Here is a 25,161-nt window from a genome sequence, read left to right as displayed (position 1 = left end):
GTTCGAACCTACCGGTAACAATTCCAGCAGCCTGCCTCTGAATTGCTTCGATGTCTTCCTTTAACCCGACCTTGAGCAGATGCGAAACACTCGATCAATGCTCAACAACGGCTCGCACTAGTGTCCTACATGCGATCTCGTTTACGGATGAACCACACTTTCCTACGATTCTTCCAGTAAACCTAAGTCGACCATTCGCCTTGCCTATTACAATCCTTGCGTGCTCATTCCGTTTCCTATTACGTTCCAACATTAGGCCTAGGTATTTAAACGACGAGACTGTCAAGTAACATACTGCTAATCCTGTACTCGAACGTCATGGGTAGTTTTTCCTTCTCATCCGCATTAACTTACATTTTTCTGCAGTAACATCTAGAAACTTTGGTTAAGTCATCTTGTATCATCCTACAGTAACTGACCTACTGTACTTTACCGTACACGACAGCATCATCAGCAGTCAACCGCAAACTGCTGCCTATCTTGTCCACCGGATCAAAATCCTAAGAAGTTCTGGTCTTACGTTAAATCAGTAAGTGGCTCGAAACAGCACATCCAGACACTCCGGGATGATGATGGCATTGAAACAGAGGATGACACGCGTAAAGCTGAAATACTAAACACCTTTTTCCAAAGCTGTTTCACAGAGGAAGACCGCACTGCAGTTCCTTCTCTAAACCCTCCACAAACGAAAAAATGGCTGACATCGAAATAAGTGTCCAAGGAATAGAAAAGCAACTGGAATCACTCAACAGAGGAAAGTCCACTGGACCTGACGGGATACCAATTCGATTCTACACAGAGTACGCGAAAGAACTTGCCCCCCTTCTAACAGCCGTGTACCGCAAGTCTCTAGAGGAACGGAAGGTTCCAAATGATTGGAAAAGAGCACAGGTAGTCCCAGTCTTCAAGAAGGGTCGTCGAGCAGATGTGCAAAACTATAGACCTATATCTCTGACGTCGATCTGTTGTAGAATTTTAGAACATGTTTTTTGCTCGAGTATCATGTCGTTTTTGGAAACCCAGAATCTACTATGTAGGAATCAACATGGATTCCGTAAACAGCGATCGTGTGAGACCCAACTCGCTTTATTTGTTCATGAGACCCAGAAAATATTAGATACAGGCTCCCAGGTAGATGCTATTTTTCTTGACTTCCGGAAGGCGTTCGATACAGTTCCGCACTGTCGCCTGATAAACAAAGTAAGAGCCTACGGAATATCAGACCAGCTGTGTGGCTGGATTGAAGAGTTTTTAGCAAACAGAACACAGCATGTTGTTATCAATGGAGAGACGTCTACAGGCGTTAAAGTAACCTCTGGCGTGCCACAGGGGAGTGTTATGGGACCATTGATTTTCACAATATATATAAATGACGTAGTAGATAGTGTCGGAAGTTCCATGCGGCTTTTCGAGGATGCTGCTGTAGTATACAGAGAAGTTGCAGCATTAGAAAATTGTAGCGAAATGCAGGAAGATCTGCAGCGGATAGGCACTTGGTGCAGGGAGTGGCAACTGACCCTTAACATAGACAAATGTAATGTATTGCGAATACATAGAAAGAAGGATCCTTTATTGTATGATTATATGATAGCGGAACAAACACTGGTAGCAGTTACTTCTGTAAAATATCTGGGAGTATGCGAGCGGAACGATATGAAGTGGAATGATCATATAAAATTAATTGTTGGTAAGGCGGGTACCAGGTTGAGATTCATTGGGAGAGTCCTTAGAAAATGTAGTCCATCAACAAAGGAGGTGGCTTACAAAACACTCGTTCGACCTATACTTGAGTATTGCTCATCAGTGTGGGATCCGTACCAGATCGGGTTGATGGAGGAGATAGAGAAGATCCAAAGAAGAGCGGCGCGTTTCGTCACAGGGTTATTTGGTAACCGTGATAGCGTTACGGAGATGTTTAACAAACTCAAGTGGCAGACTCTGCAAGAGAGGCGCTCTGCATCGCGGTGTAGCTTGCTCGCCAGGTTTCGAGAGGGTGCGTTTCTGGATGAGGTATCGAATATATTGCTTCCCCCTACTTATACCTCCCACGAATGTAAAATTAGAGAGATTAGAGCGCGCACGGAGGCTTTCAGACAGTCGTTCTTCCCGCGAACCATACGCGACTGGAACAGGAAAGGGAGGCAATGACAGTGACACGTTAAGTGCCCTCCGCCACTCACCGTTGGGTGGCTTGCGGAATATAAATGTAGATGTAGATGTAGATGAATTGTCTATATACCAGGTGTAGAAGTACGAAACCGGAATTTGGTTGCAATAATTACATGTCTGTTGTTTGAAACAGATAAACAATATTTTATTCAAAATAATCTCCATTGCTATTTATACTCTCACCCCTTCGGCAGGTTATGAATAACATGGAAAAAAAACAGTTCTTCTTTTGAAGCAAACCAGTGAGCGAGCCATTTTCGTACATTTTCATAGGACCTGAAGCGTTGATCAGGGAAAGCGTGTCCCAGTGATGCAAACAGATGATACGCGGAAGGAGCCAAGTCTAGTATTTCGCAACTGAATGCCTCGATCTTTTCTCTGACCCGTTTTGGTGTGTGTGATGAGGATGACTTTGTGTTGCCTTTTTCATATTCCGGTCGTTTTTCAAGTAATGCTCGATTTCAATCGATCATTTGCTGTTGGTAGCGATCTGTCTTAACGATTTAGCCAGGTTTTAGCAACTCGTAACAGATGACACCCTTCTGATCCCACCAGAGCATTGTTGTTCTTTCCACAGCGATTTGGTCTTGCAGTGGATGTTGATAGTTTGCCTAGATTCACCCATGATTTACGACGCTTAGGATTCTCAAAATATATCCATTTTTCATCACCTGTCACTATTCGACGGAGAAACGAATTTCTTTTGTATCTGGCGAGCAGCATTTCAGAACTGGTCTTTCGATTTGCTTCCTGTCTTTCATACAGTTCATGCGGAGCCCATTTTCCCACTTTCTGCACCTTTCCCATACCTTTCAACTGAAGAGAAACGGCTTTCTGTGCCACATTCAATTGTTCCCCAGTTACTGTTGAGTTTAAGTGTCACCTTCATCCAATAAGGCCTGCAATTCTTTGTCTTCGATCTTGTTCAGTGGTTTCCCGCGCTCGTAGTTTCTCACGTCAAAATCACCACTTTTGAATTTTTTAAAACACTCGAAACACTGTGTTTTTCCCTAGAGCATGTTCGCCGAAAGCTTTGGCAAGCGCTCGATGCGATTCTGCAGCAGTTTTCTTCTAATGATAACAGCATACCAAAGCTATCCGCAAATCGTAGTACGTAGGCAGAAAACTCCACATGTTTGCGGGTTTGTAAGAGGTACGTGTTATGTCTGCGTAAGCACAAGAAACTAACGATCAAAGTCCGAAAACAATTTATTGGACTGTTCAATTAACCAAAACAAATTCTCCAAGTATAACACCAACACAAAACAGTGATCCGTCTTCGAATCACAACTACATACAAGAATAATATAGAAAACAACTGAAATAATTTCCTGCTAGTCTACGCCAGAGACTTCTCGGATATACCGAGCCTAATCCAGAGATCAGCGAGAAGATCCAAGCCAGGCTGCCAGGGCGGCAGCTATTCACACCTGCTGGCGGTCGATGAACTGCCGATGTGCGGCCGAGCGCCGGCCTTTACAGCGCTTCGGCGGAGGAGTACCTCGGAACTATTTTCCATCACGTGGTCTGACGTGTGAAAATAGTTTCGGGATCTGCAGCGACCTCTTCCTTATGTTTATGTGGGCCGGTAGTGGCCCCCGGTGTCTTTGCTGTGATGTTGTTGTTGTGGCCGTTCATCAATATTGCCTGTCGGTTGTGTAGTGCTTCGGTGTGCCTGCGAAGCGGGCAACCCGCGGCTGCAGGCTGTCAGTTTGTTTGCTGATACTCTAGGCGCCGTGATGACTGGTGGAGAAGGCCACAGCAATACGGATGTATGGAACTTGGGTTACTGCGTGTTCACATTCGTCGTCAGCCGTTACAGGAAGCAGATGGCGCTGCAAACGCGGTCTCACGGGCCCTACACTGACGGCTAGCACCATCTATAGGGAAATTCCCGTTTCAATCTTCTACACCTGGTAGGAAACAATATCGGTCCTATCATACGAGGGGCGTTCAGAAAGTAAGCTCCGATCGGTCGCGAAATGGAAACGACTATGAAAATCCGATAAAGCTTTGCACAGATGTGTTGGGTAGTGTCTCTAGTATAACCCCAGTTAGCATCACGTTGCTCTTCTCATTTCTGAGCTCGCAGTGAGTGCGTAAAGATGTCTAGAAAATAGTGTCTGCGGCCAAGTACGAGGGCCTGGTGAGAAATTTCGCCTGAAGCTATGCAGCTAACATTACATAACTGTCGTGCTGTTTCTTCTTCAAGACAATTCTCAGCCGCATTCTGCAGGGGCAATGAAGATGCTCCTGCATCGTTTTCAAATGGAAATGTGAGATTACCCACAATACAGTCCGCAATTGTCTCCCCCTGAGTTTCATCTCTGGTCACATGAACCGCTGTCTTTGAAGACAACATTTTGACACAGACAACGAGGTGTAGGCCAGCGTGGAGAATTGGCGGAAAGCACTGGCGGCTGCCTTCTTTGATGAGGCTATTGAAAAGTTGGTACAACGCTATGACAAAAGTCTAAGTCAGAACGGCGACTACGTAGAGAAGTAGCTGAAAGGTGTAGCTAATTGTTACAAGTAAAACATTTCTGATGTTCACTGTGGTTTCAATTTGGCAATCAATCGGAGCTTACTTTGTGAACAGGCCTCGTACTTCCCTGGGGCATCCCTAACTATACGTGGTGTCTGATGAACACTCGCCGTCGAAGACAACGCAATGTGTTCTGTTGCTTAAGATGTGTTCGAGCCACTGACATTCGTGGCAACCTATTCCGTATGCTCGTACCATGGTTAACACTCGGCAGTACAGAAGTTATTTTTTCGCGGAGCACCTGTCGTGCTTTCACGTGACAACCAGAGGTGTTTTTCCCGCCTGCAGAGGGCGACAGGTGCCGGGACGGCGGCGCCTCCGGGCGGTGCGTGGCGGTGGGTGCCTGCGCCTCGGCTAGGCGCGCCCTGAGGCAGCGGCGCCCCCCGCCCGCGCGCTGCGGCTTCGTGGGGGACCAGGAGGTGGTCTGCTGCACCGAGGCCGCCAACGTCGTGGTCGGTAGCGCCGGGGGCGGCCGCCGCGGGGACCGCTTCCACGGCAACGGCCTCGACTACGACGACCCGCGCCGCGACGGCGGCGGCGACGACGACGACGACGACGACGACCGTGACGAGCGCGACGGCAGCGCCGCGACGGCGGGCAGCCGCGACTTCCGCCGCCGGCAGCAGGGGGCCGCCTCGAAGCGGCGCAGCGACGCCGGTGAGTGAGCCACGCAGCAAGGCGTCCTCCCTGTACCTAAACCACGGGAAAAGGGGAAAAAAGATAAATAAAAGACAATGATGGTCTTAAATATAAACGTAGGCTTCCGATTTTTCTGGATTTGTGACCGCATTGTCACTATCCGAAACTACCGACGTTTCGGAGCAAGTGACCTTCTTCAGGGTGTTTTTGATTACTCCTGAATGAGAAAACTTTGTTTTTTATATACCTGCAGACGTGGCTGTTATCCAATTCTCATAGGCTGTTAAGGATGAAGGAGAAGGCTATTACAAGTTCTTTATTGGTGTTTTTATTATTTCTTCTTACTGGTGAAAACGCTAAGTTTTGATTGGTGTTTTCGGTACTGCTTGTGATTGGTAGAAATCGGCGAACGGAAAACCAGGCGGCAGCTGTGAGTGGCGTTGTTTTCCTGCTTTCTAGCGCCGGCTATGTACCTGCGGCCGCTGCAGTCTCCCGCGCGCCAGTGTGTGTTGCAAAAATTTCCTTTACTTTATGTCTACGGACACAAACTTTTAGTCATCAGACTACCGGTTTCGGTCTATAATGACCACCTTCAGATCTACGACAAAAAGTTTGTGATCATAGACGTAAAGTAAAGGAAATTTATTTGATATTCGGGTTACTGTTTTATTCGCAACAATGTCGCAGCTTGTGTGTGTATCGCCTCACGTGAGCTATCGTCCCGTAGCGCTGTTATTGCTGGCAGCCGAGACGTCGGAAGTCGGTATACGTCTTCTCTGTTCATGTTGGCCGGTCGCTTGGCTATTTCTGTTGCTTCTCTGATCTTCCTCCTGAGAGTAAGAGGCCGTTTCGCCAGTACGCGAGCTTTTCCAAAACCAATCTGTTTGCCGCTCTGATCCTTGTGTTCTGACACCGCCGACTTATATATCCGACTACGTCAACACACCAAACATCAATCCAAACGTCGCTTTTCCACCAATAAAAAGAAATAATAATAACACGAATAAACAACTTCTAATATCCTTCTCCTTCATCCTTCACAGCCTATCAGAATTAGATAACAGCCATGTCTGCAGGGATATAAGAAAATTTTCTCATTCACCAGTTAACAGAAACACCGTGAAGAAGGTCACTTGCAATAGTGACCGAAACTTCCGTAGTTTTGGATATTGACAATGTGGACAGAATCCCACACCCAGACAAATTTTATTGATAATGATAGTCTTGTTTATCCTTCGATACCCAGTCGCTAAGAATTTCTTGAGAGAAGTGATTTTCCTACGCCAAGCCATTTTTTATTTGAAATAAATACTTTATTTCATTTTAGTTTTCTATACAGGCTAATTTCGTCCACTCGTACACGGACAGTTGATGTCTCGTAAAAAATTTACGTTATGCTCCTAGGGCGTGTCATCATGCGCACACTGTTATGGAAAGAGTAACATGTAATGGCACACCAAATAAGAATGCAGAAAAGTAGCAGCTGGTACGGGCACAACGATCACAGATGTCAGATTCGATGTACTACACGAATAAAGTGCAACCACTTTCCTGGTTTTTTTTTGTCTCCGTATGACAACACTCATCCCACAAAATTATATCTTCAATTAACAGCACGAATAGCTTGCTCAGGGTCTAAAGCGTGCATATTTGGTGCATGTAGAATTTCACATCCGTGATTCTCGCGCTCATACCTGTTATTTTATGGTGTTTTATTGGAAATGTCATTACGAGCTGTTTTTCCTCCCTGCTCTGTCGCTCATGATGCTCTACATGCACAACGCGCAATTGTTTTATGAGATGGCACTTGATAATGCCCAACGGAGCGAAAACAGAGTAGCGAACGAAATGAAGTAAAATATTTCAGATTAAAAACAGCCGCACTTACAATAAATGGCTTCTTATAGGAGAAAGTAAAGCAATAGTTCTTCGGAAGTTAAGTATTATTCTCGTATGACAGAATCATACGCTTCTGAACAAACTGTACCGATCTATTTCAGAATTTTACGTTGCCTGTTCTATCTACAGAACCTCCCCACAATGGCACAAATGTTCAAAATTACTTTAGGACAGGTATTTCAGGATGATCACGCGCAGGCACGGGCTAAAGCCCCTACATCCCAGTGGAAGATATGCATAATGTTTTCCCCTCATTCACTTCGCTCTAACTCGCAAACTATTAATCGCACAAAGACAAACTCAGTATTAATGTGTTCTGGAACAGTAGCATCATGTTTGCTTTTTAGTTTCATTTTCGGCAACAAATTTTTAAGAAGAGATTTCCAAAATGCATTTCCTAGTGCTGGTAACGAAACTACATCTAGCGGCAAAGATCTTTGCTTTTGAAATTAGGCGTATCAACTATGCAAAGAAAATCTTAAAAATAAGTCATATTTCCATCTGGGATTCATGTTGTAGCCAACGAATGGATGGTTTCATATTTAAGTAAACGCGCACAGTAATTCAACCAATGGAATTCGGGTCATTCCATCTAAAATACAAGAAGAATTAATTCTTTTTGCAGATGACACTAGTATTGTAATCAAGGGAGGCGTGCATATAGAAACAGAAGAAATAGTAAACAGAGTTCTTAAAATTATTATTGACTGGGTTTCTGCTAAAGGTCTCACCTTCAGTTTTAAAAATACACAACATATTCAGTTCTGAATACCTATGGGTACTACACCAGTGATAAGTGTGACACATGGTAAAGAAATTATAAATAGGATGGAAACTTTAAACCCTTATGTGTCCATGTTGGTGAGAATCTTAAATGTGCAAAAAACGTTTTGGAACTCTTAAAACAACTTTATTCTGCCGAATTTGCACTTAGAATCATTGGAAACCTTGGGGAGAGGCAAAGCAATAAGCTGAGATTTTTTTCCATATTTTCGTTCAGTCGTGTCGTAACGAATAATATTCTGGGGTATTCGTCTTTAAGAAATAATGTCTTCACTACACAAAAATGTCCTAAGGATAATATGTGATGCCCACTCACAATAATGTTATAAATATCTGTTTCAGAGGTTGGGTATTGTGGCCACTGCTTCAGAATATATCATGAAGTCTCTTATAAATAATCCACTGCAGTTGAAAAGGAAGAATGATGTACATAATTAGAATACCAAAAGGAAAAATGACATTCATTACTCCACCTTAAGGTTTTCTTTAGCATAAATAGGAGCGCACAATGCTGCAAATAAAATTTTTGATAACTGATCCAGTGATTCTAACGTTTAACAGGTGGTGGTATTAACTCACATCTATATACTTACAAGAAAAAAAATTATAAATTTTCAGCATGTAGTCATATTTACAATTTTACATACTAATTTGCTATTTGAATGTACAATGACACGTACCACACCATTACGGCAAATACCGAATGGAACATGCAACTAAGAAGTTACAAAGCGGACCTCTGAGAGAACTCTGTAGCACGGGACACTTCCAGTTAAACGTGGAGCATAATGCTCCACCATTTTGCACGTCGAGAGGCTAGACAGCGTTCGTTGCTCCTCATTAGGAGAAACCAGCAACTGGGTTCATAATTAACTTCTTATATCGTTTTAAGATCAGTCACGAAGCTCATGACTAGATAAATGTCCATGGTGAGAGCGCAGTTCGTGCGGAACTGCAAATAACGCTGCCAGAGCTACCTGGAGAAAGACCTGCTCCCTTAACGGTGATCAATAATTCGCTGAATGACTGGTGTTCTCTGTTCAGAGTAATAACAAACATGATGCATCACATCCTCAGCAAATGAGTATCGTATTGCTGCAACGTTTTTCCTGAACGGTTTTCATCTTCGAAGATTTTCCAGATCCCCTTTCTTTCTCATCAATTTCTTTGCCGATCCTTACACTAATGATTTTGTTCATGTTCAGGTCTGCCGCATTTCTTTTATTCGCTCTGTTAACGGAGGCCTACTGGCTTCCATTATATTTTCCTTTCTCGGAGCTCACATGTAACACATATCTCGAGTGACCTCGTACGACACATCCTGATCAATTGAATGAAGTCCAATGTGTCTACTCACAATATTTGACCAATTTGCTTCTGGCTTTGTTCAGCATAATGAAACACTCAACAAATAATACGGTAGCTATAATTTCCGAAAATGTGGCACAGCTATAACACAAATAAATCTCCTGGAAGAAATAGTCAGCAGAACTGACTTAAGAATTTCTGTACAAAAAACAAAGTTTGTAAGAAACATTAAGGATGCTCCAAAATTTCTGAAAACAGGTACTGGCCAAATAGAGAGGGTAAGAAAATTCAAATATCTAGGAATGCTTTGGAAAAACCTTCAATAGAGAAAAGGTTGCATAAAATGGGATACCATGTGGTATCACCAAAGACCCGTACAATAAAAAGTGCCTCTCTAAAAATGCAAAAATAAGGCATTACAACTCAGTACAAAACCCTGAATGCCTACAACTAAGCCAATGCCTGGCATTAAACTATAATTTAGGTAAAATAGAAGTAGTGGGAAGGCGAATTATAAGGAAAATATTAGGGCAACAAAACATAGCAGAAGGTTGGAAATTACGAAGTAATGCTGAAATGTACCAATATATAGAAAAATATTTTAAAAGAAATGAGAAAAAGAAGACTCATGTCTTTCAGGCGTCTATTTCGAATGCAAGACAGTAGATTAAGTAATAAGATTTTCAAATATTTGTGGGGTAAGAAGTCCACAACAAGCTGGGTCAACGAAGTAAAAAAGGATGTAGAAAGAAACAATATAAAAATAGAAGATATAAACAACAGAGAATACTTTCGGGAAAAAGTATTGAAAATGGAAGGGTTCCAAGGCAGGGTAGCTGCAAAGACTGGTTCAAAATGGTCTGAAGACAGAAAGGAGAAACATCCCGAACAGATGAAAGCATACTGGATGAAAAGAAAAGAAAAAGGAACGAAGAATTGAAATTGGAACGTGGTCCTCAGGTGGTCTACTAGCAGTAAAAAGGAAGGAAAAAAAGTACCTGTTACTGCGGTTTATTCCCCATCGATTCACTTATGGAGCTCGACAATAATGACTGTATAAATGCCGCTGTGCGCAGAGTAATACAAGGTGTACCAAAGAGAATCATCCGATTTAAAACAATCGTCACTATTATGTTATTTGAGATACGTGCGTGAACAACATACTGTTGGAAAGAGCAAACTTTCAAGTTTTACGTGTTTCCCGCTAGGTAGCAGGAGTGTGCGCCCACTTCGGTTGTAGTAAAAATGCTGTTGGGCAACAGAAAGCAATTTGTGTTGTACGTTTTACACAGTGCGGGTCAGTAATAACTGTTCAGCGTGACATTTGTGCTGGATACAGTGCGGATCCTCCTACTGCACAGCCATTAGACGACGGTACGAACAATTCCGAGAAACAGGATGTGTGTGTAAAGGCAAACCGCCGGGCCACCCCTGAGTGTCTGACACAGACGTCGAACACATCCGCCATAGTTTCACAAGGAGTCCGCAGAACAGAAATCCGTTCACTGTGCAGCTCGATAACTCAACGTGGCCCCCAATGTCCGTCTGGCGTTTGTTGCGTCGACGTTTACACATGAAATCATACAAAATTCAGCTACTGCAAGCTCTTCGTGAAGGTGACAAACAACAACGTGTGGAGTTCTGTAATTTCTTTCTTGGCAAGTTGGAGCATGACGGTTTTCCTCCACGCTTAGTGTTTGGTGACGAGGCAACAATCCATTTAAATGGAAAGGTGAACCGTCATAATGTGAGAATATGGGGTACAGAACAACCACATGAAGCTGTAAAACATGGGAGGGACTCCCCAAAAATTAATGGTTTTGTGCAGTTTCACAGGAAAAGGTGTACGGTCCATATTTCTTTGCCGAGCACACTGTTACAGGAAGCACATATCTCGATGTGTTTGAGAACTTTCTTTCCCCACAGTTGGACGCTGATTCGAACAACTTCATTTACCAACAGTATGGGTCAACGCCGCACTGGCATCTGGAAGTGCGGGAATTTTTAAATCGAAGGATTACTGAACGATGGATCGGTCGCACTGGAGCGAATGATTCAGCCTTACATTACTGGTCTCCAAGATCACCAGACCTGTGATTATTTCTTGTTGGGGTTTATAAAAGACTCTGTTAATGTGCCACCGTTACCAACAACAGTGAATGAACTGAGACATCGCACAACAGCAGCTGTGGAAGCTGTAACTCAAGACATGTTCGCTGCAGTGTGGGAACAATTTGAATACCGCACTGACATATGCCGTGCATCTCGAGGGGGACATATTGAACACCTATGAAAAGGCATGAAACAGAACTTTTTGAGTATTACGTTCATAAAAAAATTCATCGAGTATCTTATTACTTTCAGAAACATAGACGTGCCAAATCGGATAGTTCTTTTTGATACACCCTGTATTAATGTAATCTTGTGCTCACGATTCCTGCTGGAACGATACGTGTAGTGTAGTCCTAGAATCATCATTTAAAGCCAGTTCCTGAAACGTTGTTCAGTAGGCTTTATGGGAACAGTTTGCATCTACCTTCAACTGTCTGCCAATGCAGCTCCTGCGCTTCTCTGCTTCACTGTCCCGTGAGTCAAAGGGAAATATGACCAGTAGTGCTGCCCTTCCCTGTATACATTCAGTATTCCCTGTAAGTCCTAGTTGGTAGGAGTCCCACACTCTTGAGCAATATTCTACGATGGGTTGCACGAGTTATTTGTAAGCAATCTCCTTTGTAGGCTGATAGCACTTCCCCAGCATTCTGCCAATAAACCGAAGTCTGCCATATGCTTTAGGCACGACTGAACCTATGTGATCACTCCACTTCATCTCCCTACTGAATGTTACACTCAGGCATCTGTAAGAATTGGCCGATTTCAACAGCGAGTCATCGATATTATAGTCATAGTATACTACTTTTTTTCGTTTTGTGAAGTTATCAATTTTAGATTTCTGAACATTTAAAGCAAGTTGCCAGTCTTTGCACCACTTTGAAATCCTATCAAGGTCTGAATATTTGTGCTGCTTCTTTCAGACAGTACTACACCGCAGATAACTGCATCGTCTGCAAAAAGTCTGAAATTACTACTGACATTGCCTGCAAGTGCATTAATATACAACAGAACGGAAATGGTCGCAACACACTTCCCTGGGGCACAAATTGTTGCATCCTACCCGCCAAAAAAATCCTCAAAGCAGTCACAAATTTCGCTTGATAATCCATACGGTCATACTTTAGATAATAAGCGCAGGCTTGGTACTGAGTCAAACGCCTTAGGGGAATGACTTTCAGGATCACTTGTGAGAAAAGAACCGGTTGGGTGCCACATGATCTACATGCTGGTCGGCGTGCACGAGGTCATTCTGTTCGAGGTACCTCGATACGTTTCCGCTCAGAATACGTTCAAAGATTCTATAACAAACGGATGTCATGGAAATAGGACGGTAGTTTTGTGGATCACTCCAGCTACCTTTCTTGTAGACAGACGTGACCTGTGATTTCATCCAATTACTGAGAACGAGTTTTTGTTCGGGGGATCTACGATAGATTACAGTTATATGTAAAACAATCTCGGTTTTCTTGCCGCGTCAGTTCTGGACAAAATCTCAAACTTTCGGACGGCTTCTGATTGGTCGGCGATTACTTTCTGCTGTCGCAGACGGTGTCACTGTGTGCGCCGGTGGCGCCACCGCTTCCGTTGGAACGTAAACCTTGGAAGGGACGTCTCTGCTGCTTCTCTGCATCGAGCGCTCGTTTCCATGCACAGCTCAGATGGTATCAGCTATCGCGGTTAAAGTTCTTTTGGCTCATTCTTATTTCAACAGCCTCCTTAATTACAGATTCCCAGTTCGTGGAGGCATGGGACAGAATTTTTGTTTCATCGAACAATATTTTATGTTTGTTCGTGAGGCTGTGCTCTGCAATTGCCGAGTTCTCCAGTTCTCTATTTTTAAAATGGCGTTGGTGTTCTGCACAGCGGTCGGAAACGGTACGAAACGTCTGACCTATATAATTGCTTCCACACTCACAGGGGATATTATAAACTCCAGGGACCCTGAGGCCGAGATTGTCCTTAACAGGACGCATCATCTCCTTAATTTCCTTAGGAGGACGAAAAATCGGTCTTATACCTCGTCTACGCAAGACTCTTCCTATTTTTCTGGAAATCGCGCCACAAAAAGGAAGAACCGCAATCGGTGTTCCGTCCTGTGAGTGTGCAACATTTTCACGTTTCCTTCTTTTTGGAGAACGCTGCCTTTATATCGCGTGCACCATAGCCATTGCTCCTGACGATGACGATGGAGGTAATCGTCGAAAGCTTGAGATTTTATCCAGAACTGACGCGGCAAGAGAACCGAGAATGTTTTACATATAAGTGCCGTCGCGAAAATCTTCGTTCCCATAGATTACAGTTACAAGAGGGAATAAGTCAGACCCAAATTCAGTGTAAAATCTGATAGAGATTACTTTGCGCCCTGAAGCTTTGCTAAATTTGAGCGATTCTATTGTTTCTGAACGCCACTGACACTAATATCTACATCTTTTCAGTGGTGCGATAGTTAAATTGTGGCAATACATTTATAAAGGAACACTTCAAAACCGAGTTACCGTTCCTGCTTTTGCTTTACTACTCCCAGTTTCAGTTCTGTCTTGTCCATAAGTGTCTAGAAACTAACGTTGATACTACTAACAGCCTTTGCATATGATCAGAATTCCTTTTGGTTTTATGAGGAATCCTTCGACAGCCACTGGTGGCTGCACTACACGCGTTTCATTCAGCCAACCGCGTTTCATTCAGCATCTCCCTATCTCTAGGCCTATGATTTCTTTCACACGCCGGCCGGAGTGGCCGTGCGGTTCTAGGCGCTACAGTCTGGAGCCGAACGACCGCTACGGTCGCAGGTTCGAATCCTGCCTCGGGCTTGGATGTGTGTGATGTCCTTATGTTAGTTAGGTTTAAGTAGTTCTAAGTTCTAGGGGACTGATGACCTCAGATGTTAAGTCCCATAGTGCTCAGAGCCATTTGAACCATTTGTTTCACACCTATTACGAAGTAGTGTCCTGATTCTTTGGAAGTTTCTTGAAGGTGGTTGGCTGAACTCGGTGAATGATTTCCGCATGAGCCTCAGCCCTAAAGTAATTTTGAAAAGTGCATAGAAAAGATGATACCGGTGCCAGACAGGAGATTAGCACCGCTACTGCCTGCTGCAGGAATCGATCAAAGGATGCTGGCAGCTATGCTGATCGGATCAGATGCCGTCCCGTCATATCCCATACGTGTCCAGTGACGGAGTGGTCTAGTCATCGTGCAGACCAGTGGAGTCGACGAGCAGCTTTGCTCTGGACGATAATAGAAGCAACACCATAGCTCCTCGTACCGGAATGGCAACAGAATAATCCAGATAACAATCTGGACATCTCCGGCGCTGCTCAGTGTTCTCTTAACAGACAGGTCTTCGTTCCACAGTCCTCTGAGCTGGAGCTGTGTGTCGTCATCATGCCTCTGCTCTCCAAGTCGACGCCTCGCTCGCAAACTATCAGTAGCAGGCTCACGTCTCATCACGAAACACAACGCCACAGCACCGTTCAGCCCTCCATTTGCGCTTTTCGATACTCCATCACACATGCAATATTTTCTCAAGAGATATGAGGAGGTCAGGGAGCAACAACAATGTACGTGGCTCACTGCGTTGCAGGTGGCTCTGGCTAACAGTGTGGATACAACAATAATCCTAACTTGGTTGCTATCAGTGATGGCCGCTTCTGTAATGTGGAGATTCATGCGTGAATCTGTATACCGTCGCTGGCGAGAACTATAACGAACGATTACCTGCGCCTTTCTTGCGATACCAGTGCTGATGCACATCAAACATCGTAGGAAATTCTTCGAAAAAAGCATGCAGCAGCTCACAGACCTTTGTGAAATATGATTAACTGTAAGAGTGTTGGAAGTCGACTTTAGTGTACAATGTTTTCTAAACCAGAATAATCACCCCCCCCCCTTACAGACACACTAGCAAATCAAACAATTTTGTAATGGCCTCAGTGTCTCCACGCTCATTGAGTAGTCCCTTCATTTTTCTTCTGTCGTAAGATATGAATCACCCACCTGTGAGTCCAGTGTCACTGCAACAGTTAGAAATTCGTAATCGTAAAAGTGAGGAACTTCCACTGTCTGCGAAGCAAAATCACAAACATAAAAAAACGGATTTTCAGAAGGCAAGAAGTATTTCTTCAACGTAAACAAACGAGTATGCTAATACCCAATATTTAAGGAAGCAGTTTCCGATACTTCGCATTTGACTCACAGCAGTGCCTGTAAACATATAAAAGCGACTTGACACATCAATTTTCAGTATTACCATGTGCCAGTGCAATAAAGATAATGTATTTATTTTCCCTTGTTATTGAGGACGAAATCTATTAGATATCTGTACTGTTTTCATACAGATATAGCTGTATTATAATTACGTGACAATGTCAGTGTTGCAGGAGGCGATCTTTAAATACTGTGGTGCAGTGTAATTTTTAGAAAACTTATTTGACAAGATCTGCCCGTTACTGTCTGCTGGATAGGTTCTTCCGATGGTGTCAACAGGTAACACGGTTCCTTATGTTGTCTCGTATCATTATGACGTATCTATTATACCGCACAATGCAATGGTGCATGACGGATATATATTGTAACTACACCTTTCGATTATCTTTTCGGCCGGGCTCGCAGTATAGAATACGTCAAAATATGACATTTTATATTGAATGATTTTAGGCAAGGTGCAAATAGTTTAAATAGTAATACTGCTTCCTTAGTACACGCTTATTTCTCAATAATGCTATTGTCAAGTAAACTTGTAGATGTTACAACTGATGAGTCTACCTAAGTTTATAAAAGGTTAGTTCACATTTATAATTCGTCTAATTGGAACAGACGCCCATATTTTATCAGTGAATAAACAGTCAATTGTCTGTGTTGCTAGACTGTAATAAGTCACGTTACTTCTGTTTGTAAGAAACTTTTTCCTTGAAATACTTTTGACAGCTAGACTGACAATTGATTCTCGTTGATGCTTTATCTTTACTGCGCAGTCTTTGACAGTCACTGATATTAGTTGTGATTCATTCACTTTATAATTTTTTTACAATTTATACCGAGGATTATCTTTTGTTTTCGTTTACTGTGTGTTTTTATCCGTTCTCGTTTCCCAAAAGTGAATAAAATTATCTAGATAAGTTTTATGCTTAAGATAGATTTCTTCATTGAGAACACCATTTGGATGATTTTTTTTGTGTGCCTATACATCTATAATTCTTCAAGAATGTTCACAGCATGTCCTTTTGGTATTTCGTATAAAACTTGTAATGCAATTTCGACATGTTTTGCTTTGTGGCTTTGTTTTTTTAGGTGTAGGTAAAAGGCCATTTCTTGTGTGCTTTCTAAATCTTTTGAAACTTGAGTTTGGAATTGTAATCATGATTGTGAAAAGCGTCTCGCTGTAAGAACCCATGTAGGCACTGCTTTCTGTTACGTGATCTGAAAAAGGCCATCCAACTGGCCGAAACTAGTAATCGTCGTATCTTTCTTTGCGATCTCGGGAAATAAAAGGTTTTCCAAAAGCAGACTGAATACTAGATACAGTATATTAGAGTTTCTAACGGAGTCATTCGCGGTACGATCGATCTACCAATACTGCGTTTTACTGGTATTTTTCACGTTCCTTTCTAATTCGAAATAACGAACAGTAATGTTGTATTGGTCTAATTATACGTGCATGATTCTAGAATGTTTTAATGTATGCTACCTGAATTTTCGGGCTGCATATTGTCTGTTTTTGGTCTAAGTTACCTCCTAACTCTGTTCTGATATACAAGTAAATCTAGATTTCACGCTTTAGAGATTTAATTTTCGACGCATTAGCTACGAAACCTAGCAAAGTGAAACACATTTATGAGACACCAGATATCGTGAGAACGAACTGCTCTTATTTGAAAATTAGCGCAGTTGGAAAATGACAATCCATAACTTATCATTTATTTCAGTCAAAGTCGCGATTCAGTACATGTTATTACCGGTTTCGGCTGCCTATATTAAACCGCTTCTCTAAGTGAACAAATAATCAGTTTTAACTTTCCTACATTTGCAGAATTTCTCGTTTTTGTGAGATACTGAGAACTAGAATGTCATTTGAAACAGAGCCTGCATAATACGTGACTATTATATTAGCATTAGCGTTACGAGCAACGTCTATGCACAAAGACCATCTTAACAGAGTAAAATCATTTGAACAGTTTGTGTGTCAGCAAACTTTTTGTTTCAGTAAAATGCTTTTATGAATTGTACAGGTTTTTGTCGGTAACATAGTATTCAGTGCATCAGAATCTGATGAACAAAGTATTGTAGTTGACATTTGGCAGCTGTCCTCCGTCTCCGCTATCTTTTGTTAACAGAAAAGAAATAGTGTAAGGAACTTTGCTTGGCGAGTAACAGTATCCATAAATTCCACGGAACATACAGCACTGTACTTGAAGACGCTGCTATCTGTTGTTGCAGAGTGTGAGGTCTACAAGGCGATCCAGAACGGTCCCACCAACCACATCCTGGGCGGCCACGATGCGCGAGACGAAGAATTTCCGCACATGGTGAGCAAGGAAATGTGATGTCCGGTTTTTACTGATATTTAATTATCGCGCTGGTAGCAGCAGCCTGTATTAAAAACTGCCAGAAGCGATTGTCGGCGGCAGTGTGGAGCGTGCAAATTGTGAACTTTGATTACACCATCATGTACGCAGTATTTTTTACAGTGTAATGTTCCTGAATGTCAGATGGTCACTTTTTTGAGCCCCATATGCTCATGGGAATTCCTGAAGATATAAAATACAGTATTTCGAAAGCGGTATGGAAAAATCTGATCAAGCTATTCAAATACCGAAGAATCATAATCGTAATGAACTGTTCCGAAATGATGAAATTCAGATGGTTAATAGAATTAATTTCGGTAGTGGCTGCCTTTAGTTCAGCTATGGGTACAAAACCGATAATAAATCTAATACAAGGTCGTAAATTAATAAATGGTCAGAATCGTTATAAATATTGCGTGAACGAAAAAAATGGGACTGTAATGTTAAAAGCAAGCACATTTTCATTTTGGGTATTAACAGACCGCATTAGTTGTATTTTAGTCCTTCATTTTTAGATCGCTACCTGGTTGCATAGCACTAGAAGTTTCTAGCTTTTTAGCTGTAATGTTATAGTTATATGTTCACCTAAAGCTGGCGCTGCCAATGCCATGAAACTGGTAGTGGTCCAGAAACAAAGGACCACTCATGGCTGTGGTTACAATATCTAGACGGTTGTCTGCTCAAGCACATTTTGGACGTTCTTCAACAAATTAGTTTAGAGACTTCATAAAACGGCAAGTTCTGACCATAAAAACTGACTACTTCAACTTGTTGTTGGAAATGGTCAAAGACATCTGCATTAAGTGACTGGGAAAAGGATACGATTTGGACCGTTGGCTGTGTCCTAGAAGGGGTGATGTTTTCGTGCGTTGAATCATCACAAGTGTAGCCTCGTCTCCACAGGTGAACGGTACAGAAATCCTCAAACACTTCGCAATCATTCCTTCCTCGTTTATATTCCAATACGATGCATTACATCATCATGTCCAAAGCTGGAGTGGTTCGATGAATAGTCCATGGGCGTGAGTGAACACCACTGGCCTACGTGTTCCCCTGACCTCCTTTAGGGCATTTTTGCGCTTTGTATTGAGAGAAATGTTTACGCCTGCTCTAACCGTCTTCATAATTTATGAGAATGTACTCAGCAGTCAGTGACCGGCAAATTCCTTCCATCCTTCCGGTGTCTTGTGTACTGCGTAACAGACTACATGTGGGCTGATCCTAACAAAGTTTCAGTTTGGTGTTTACTGTCAACTTTCCTTGTTCCACAATATTTTTTTCAAGAACTGAGAAACACAGACAATTGAATCATCTGTACTGTTCGTGACGTTGTAAGATGATTGCTCTTTGTTCTTTTTGTAAGTGAACTACCAATATAAGTGGAATGATCACGCCCTGATTTATTGAAACTATGCCTTGTTATAAATGAATTCCAACTCATAGTCCACCATCGTGCAGTGGTTATCGGTACCTCTCTCTGTAATTGCGGTGTAACTTATGGTAGTACATCTCAGAATCATATGAATGACGTGCAGCAACAAAGTTTTAAATGACTATGGTTTAGCAAGTAAATCTAGCCGGATCGTCGTAATGTTCTCTGGAATTTACTTTATGGAACGTCAGCAACTACACTTTATAGCGCCAGCCCTAACGTCTCTTCACGCAAAGGCCGCCATTAAGACCTGCCTTCACAGCTGAAATTACGCAGAGAACGGGGTATGCATTGTTATAAATAGGGAAAAGCATGTGAGAGTTGAAATACTTGGTTAACCTTGTAATACGCAATCACCAGTCACACAAAGGTGGCACCTTGCAACACGAGAACACGAATGGCGGTAGACGAAGCCTACATAATTATATATGTAAATATTCAATAAATGACTCAGGATAGTGGAAATTAAAATAAACTGACTGTATAACTGATTCCTAACCCGTGAACATACATCGACTGAGTATTAGCGATCAGCAAGGTTCAGATACATGCGCACGACTACAACAAAACCGTAGAATGAGCGGAAGTGAAGGACAGAGTGATTGAACTGATTGTATAACATTTCAGATTAACAAGGACACACGCCTGTTTGTTCTCACCGAAATTCTCCACATCACACGTATGTGCACGGCTTGGTCAGAAATGAAAGTGGCAGAACTGTGATCTTCAGATAGGCAAATGTTTAGAAAACACATCGCTCTTGGAGCGGGTCGGGGGATGCACGACCCAAGTGTCCCTACGTGGGAAGTTCTTCCATTTTTACGCTACTTATCCTGCAAATAAACCGAAATAGCGCTAAATACAATGTATTTATTAGTATAAAAGAGTTAAAAAGAAAAACAGAAGTAAATTCTGGGATTGCAAATAAATTTCGAGGAAGGGACTGTAAGCCGTAAACGAGAACTTCATATATAAAATTGGAATCTTATATTATTGTACAGTTGATGATTTGCAAGTGTTGCGTGACATTTATCGTAAAAATAGGGGAAATTATTCTTCGCGTGCTGCTTCCAAGGGCTTTCTGAAAGTCAAAACAAAACTAACGAAATACAAAGAACTTTCCGCTTTAAATAATCCCATCTCGTGGATGCTCTAAGTACAGTCCTTTCTTGGAAATTACTTGGAATCCTAATTTTTTTGGCTTTCCTTTTTATGTATTTTATGAAGATATTAATAAATCTCTTTATCTAAGAGGCAATGTCCTAACTGGCTGACTGATCATCGCCCAGCCCAAACCGCTAAGAATAGAAACTTGAAATTTGGAGAAGGTGTGGGTCTTATACTGCAGACCCCGCTTAAGAAGGGTTGTCCGAAATTCCACTCCTTATGGGGTGAAATAGGGGATGAACGGTTTTTTGAAATATGCCGTTATTAAGGGAATTTTGAAGCTAGAACTACGAAAGCTAGTATATTGTTTTTCAGTCAGAAAATAAAAAAACGTGTTGCTGCATTTTTGGAAATTCAACCACTAAGGGGGTAGAATAGTGGGTGAAAATTTTCTTGAAAATAAATAATTACTAAAGATCTGAAGGATTTTAAGGCTACATCTGTGCCAATTGGCATTTGACTTCTCGGTTAGGAATAAAGAAAATACGAGTTTCAGTGTTTTTGGAAATTCGACCCCTAAAGCGGTGCGATAGGGGATGAAAATTTTTAAGAAAATATTTCGTTACATTAAAAAATTTTAAAGCTAAATTTATGAAAATTGGTATTTCATTTCTCGGTTGGATGTAAAGAAATATGTGTGAGGGGACGAAAGTTGGTATGGAAATATCTCCACAAGAAAGCAAACGGCATGATTAGCAAAAACTTTGGACCCTGATTACCAGAATCACTTTTTCGTTCAGAAGTACATTCTGAAACGTACCTGCCTATATGGTCTTAATTAAAGGGAAAAGCTTAGACGGTGTTGCAGTTTCTGAACAACATAAAAATTCGATTAAATAAAAACAAAGAAAACAAAAAAAAAGCTCTGCAGGCCTTACACTCTACGCGAGTGAAGTAGCGGGCGCTGAGCTAGTGCATTTTATTGAGGATTATTCCGATTTATTTGCAGTAAGAATTTCAGCAAAAATTGAAAATAAAAAAATAGTTTCCGTATACGGGCTCGACCCCACGGCCCTCAGATTGCAGTTCCGCACTGTTACCCCTGCGCCAGCCGCTATCTGAAATCTGCGCTAGCGTTAGTAGTGGCTCGTGCCTCACTCGACTCGTGCCAAAAACGTATTTTTTTTAAACGCTTAGCCATCTGGAGCTCCCTCTGCTGTCACTTTCATTCTAGTCAAGTCCAGCGTATACGGTAAATCTGAACGAAATCGGCAGTGACGAGTAGGCGCGGTCTACTTGTAAGTGACAACAACACGATTCTGTGAGCAGCTTCAATATCACTGAATTCACAGAGACACGTAACCTCTGCGACAGCACGCGCGTCGATACCAGCCTAGTTTCGCATTTCATAGCAAATGCAGCACACGGAGTTAATGAAAAGTAACTGTGCGACAGGAACATCACACGAATTGGTTAATAGTGGAAACCTTGCATTTGAGCAGTCGTTTGGAAGAACCGCAAATAAATTTAAGTCTCTCACCACTGCTGCAAACCCGTTGCCGCTACGCATCGCTGTACCCAACAATCAGTAATGTCTTACTCCCGATCCTGCGTGGAGTGACGTGTTGTGTTGTGTTGGTGTTGCAGGCGGCCCTCGGCTACCAGGTGCCGGGCAAGAAGGAGCTGAGCTGGCTGTGTGCCGGCTCCCTCATCAGCGACCAGTACGTGCTGACGGCGGCGCACTGCTGCAACAACAGGGACAGGTGCGTCACGTCCTGCTGGCTGCCGGTATAAGCTCATCCGGCACACTGCCATCCATCTACTAGAACACAGCGTGTTTGTTCAATCTGGAGAACGGAGTGTGAACTGCAAACAACTTGTGAGGCGTGATTCAGGAATGAATGCAAACAGATCACCCGAATTAAAATTTGGATTACTTGCTGAATTAAGGATTCATAAACTCTGACAGGCTAATTTCGCCATCAGTTGAAAGAATTAGAAGTCTACTAGCCACGTCTTCATGATCTCGAGGAACCGGAGAAGTCACTTCTCAGTCCCTGGACATTTAGTTGTTTAAGAAATCGCCTAAGATGTCGGGTAATTAACTGCGGAAGCTTTGTCCTTCTTGGACACACCAGGGGATTTCCGAAACGACCGTCGAGATCTCCTACAGGTTTCCGTTAAAAAAAGAAAAAAACTGGGGTAAAGTCTGTTAACAAGTATACTTGTGATTCCAGCTAGTGTGTATTTTTGGCATCGACCACCCTTGGAAAGGAGACCCATCTCCCGCTGATCCTATAGAAAGAAACAAGGGTGCCATCTCTCACGACACAGTAATTCCCTTGGCATCGGAAAACACCGGAGGGGATGACTTCTTACGTCACTCCTCTAAGGATTGCAGTTATAATAGGAAGCATTTTTAGGACGTGATTTTCTCAACGAAGGTTAAGCTAAACACACGAGCCTTTGTTTAATCCAAGGTTCGTACCGTACTGGACAGCAACCTTTACTGTTCCGAAATGGTAGAAGTAGCTGGAAGGCTATTTAACACGTATCTGTTGGACACAAAACTCTTGACCAGAGGTAAATAGCAACTTTCGGCATCCGTAAAGACCTCGTGGCAGCGTTCTTTACATTCTTCACTTTGCAACCAGCTATAAACAAAATCAGACCCGCACCCTCGTCAAATGCATTTTTTTTGGAAGAAGCAGTTTTCCGGGAAGCTATGAGGTCACTTAAATCTTGTTAACCTACCAATGTAGCGTCAGTAACTCATCTAGCAATTGCGCCAGACCCTTGTCTTATGTAGGTATTGCCGACCGCAGCGCCCTATGCTGCCTGTTTACATATCTGTGTATTGGAGTACGCATGCCTGTACCAGTTTCTTTGGCGCTTCTGTGTATTACAACGTAAGATCGCACCTCTCCGCACCTCACACCTTGGCCCCTGTAACAAGCGGCAGCCTGAGTGTGGACTTTTGTCGTGGGTTGCAGACCGGCGCCAGTCAGGGTGCAGCTGGGCACGGCCAACCTGAGCTCCTCCAGGGCCGGCAGCACGCGCTACGGCATCAGCGACATCGTCATCCACGCGGACTACAGCAGGTCCTCCTACAGGGCCGACATCGCGCTGCTCAGGCTGGACAGGAGGGTCTCGTTCAGCAGGACCGTCTCTCCGGCCTGCCTCTACACCAGGGGCGGCGACCCGCCGACCGCTCTCATCGTCACTGGCTGGGGGGCCACCAACCCCCTGGGTAAGCACCAAGTCTGGCGCCAGTTCAACTCCACCTCACCCCGGCTTTACACGGGGAAAAGTCATTGCGAATACCACAACGTACATTGAATTACATTCTACTTGTTTTCCTTGTGCCGCATCGACGCTGGGGCGGTAAGATTGTTAACATACCTGACACGGTTGGTCGAACGGGTAGTCAGATGCCGTTGCTGTCGCCACCCCGTTAGCCCCTGGGATGGAGTATGTGCTTCCCCAAGTATCTATGTCTAGTTGTATTGTAACAAATAAGCCCTGGAGGAGCTCAGGTTGGTGGTGCCCAGCTGCACCCCGACTGGCGGTGGTCTGCAACATCATAAAATTAATATTTTTGATGTAATATTTGTGACCGAGGGCTTATTTGTTACAATATAATTCTGACACGGTCACTGAGCCTTAGCAACTATGTTCAAAGTTTTATATATCTATGTCTAGTGCTGTTCATGTGAAACTGAGCGAAAGTTTCTCTAAATGTTTGCGAATCGGGCAACTGTGGCGGGATTGGGCGCGGGCCCAGTATTCACCTAGTGAGACGTGGTAAACCGCCTAAAAACCACATCCAGGTTGGCCAACACACCGAACCTCGTCGTTCATTCGGTGTCGGAGCACCTCCCAGTCCTGGAAGCGGTGCGCTTTAACGCCCGCCGCTATTCGGGCGGGCGTAAATTGAATCTGATTCGCTGAGATTAGTAGATTGAATCGGTGGGAATGAAATCAATGACGATGCAGTGGCATGAAACGTAGTGACGATGAAAACGTGGACGGACGGTGGGTACAGCACTGAAGAGGAGAAGTGTGCGAGGTGAGACGTCCGGGTCCCAGTCTAGTACGGATTTTCATTAAACATATTCGTTGCAACCAGTAAGGTTGTAAGATATGAGCGTGTACATAACGATTTCACACCCCACTTGATAATTCAAAATTGGTCTGCAGTTGCATCTTACAATGTGAGTTTCAGTATTTAGTAACGCAACGAACTCAGCAGATGTTGTATTAGCGAGTTGGTGTACCACCTTCAGGTTGAAAATCTTTTGTCTGCGTTTCCCTGTAAATAGATTTGTTTTTGGAGGGGTCAGCCTTGAAAAAAACACAATTTTGTCTTTTCTTCTATTTCCAAGACATGTTTCGCTGAAGTTTCACTATCATCAGTGGTATTTTCATTTTCTTTCTTGTTACCATCTGCTGTGCATTTCCTGAGTTTTTAAGATTTTCTTTACTGCAATTTGTTTTGTTTGACAGCTCTTTATTTTTCCGGATTCCCCATTATCTTCAGTGCGAGGACTTCCCTCCAAAACTGTTCTAAGTTAGTGTTTCTTTTTAACTCACTTATTCAAATT

At 42.9% G+C, this 25,161-nt stretch overlaps 1 protein-coding gene across 1 annotated transcript in view; it reads left to right on the top strand.

Annotated features, from left to right (window-relative positions):
• The window catches only part of LOC126260782 (serine protease snake-like), a 38,010-nt gene that overhangs the window by 3,559 nt on the left and 9,290 nt on the right, over positions 1 to 25,161 (top strand). Inside the window, exons 2-5 of the mRNA XM_049958119.1 lie at positions 5,003 to 5,371; positions 17,891 to 17,979; positions 22,205 to 22,320; positions 23,551 to 23,807. Coding sequence (XP_049814076.1) covers positions 5,003 to 5,371; positions 17,891 to 17,979; positions 22,205 to 22,320; positions 23,551 to 23,807 — 831 coding nt within the window. The remainder of the gene's footprint in view (positions 1 to 5,002; positions 5,372 to 17,890; positions 17,980 to 22,204; positions 22,321 to 23,550; positions 23,808 to 25,161) is intronic.

The sequence above is a fragment of the Schistocerca nitens genome, chromosome 5 (genome assembly GCF_023898315.1).
Source record: "Schistocerca nitens isolate TAMUIC-IGC-003100 chromosome 5, iqSchNite1.1, whole genome shotgun sequence".
NCBI lineage: Eukaryota > Metazoa > Arthropoda > Insecta > Orthoptera > Acrididae > Schistocerca > Schistocerca nitens.
This window is presented reverse-complemented; position numbering and strand designations above follow the sequence as displayed.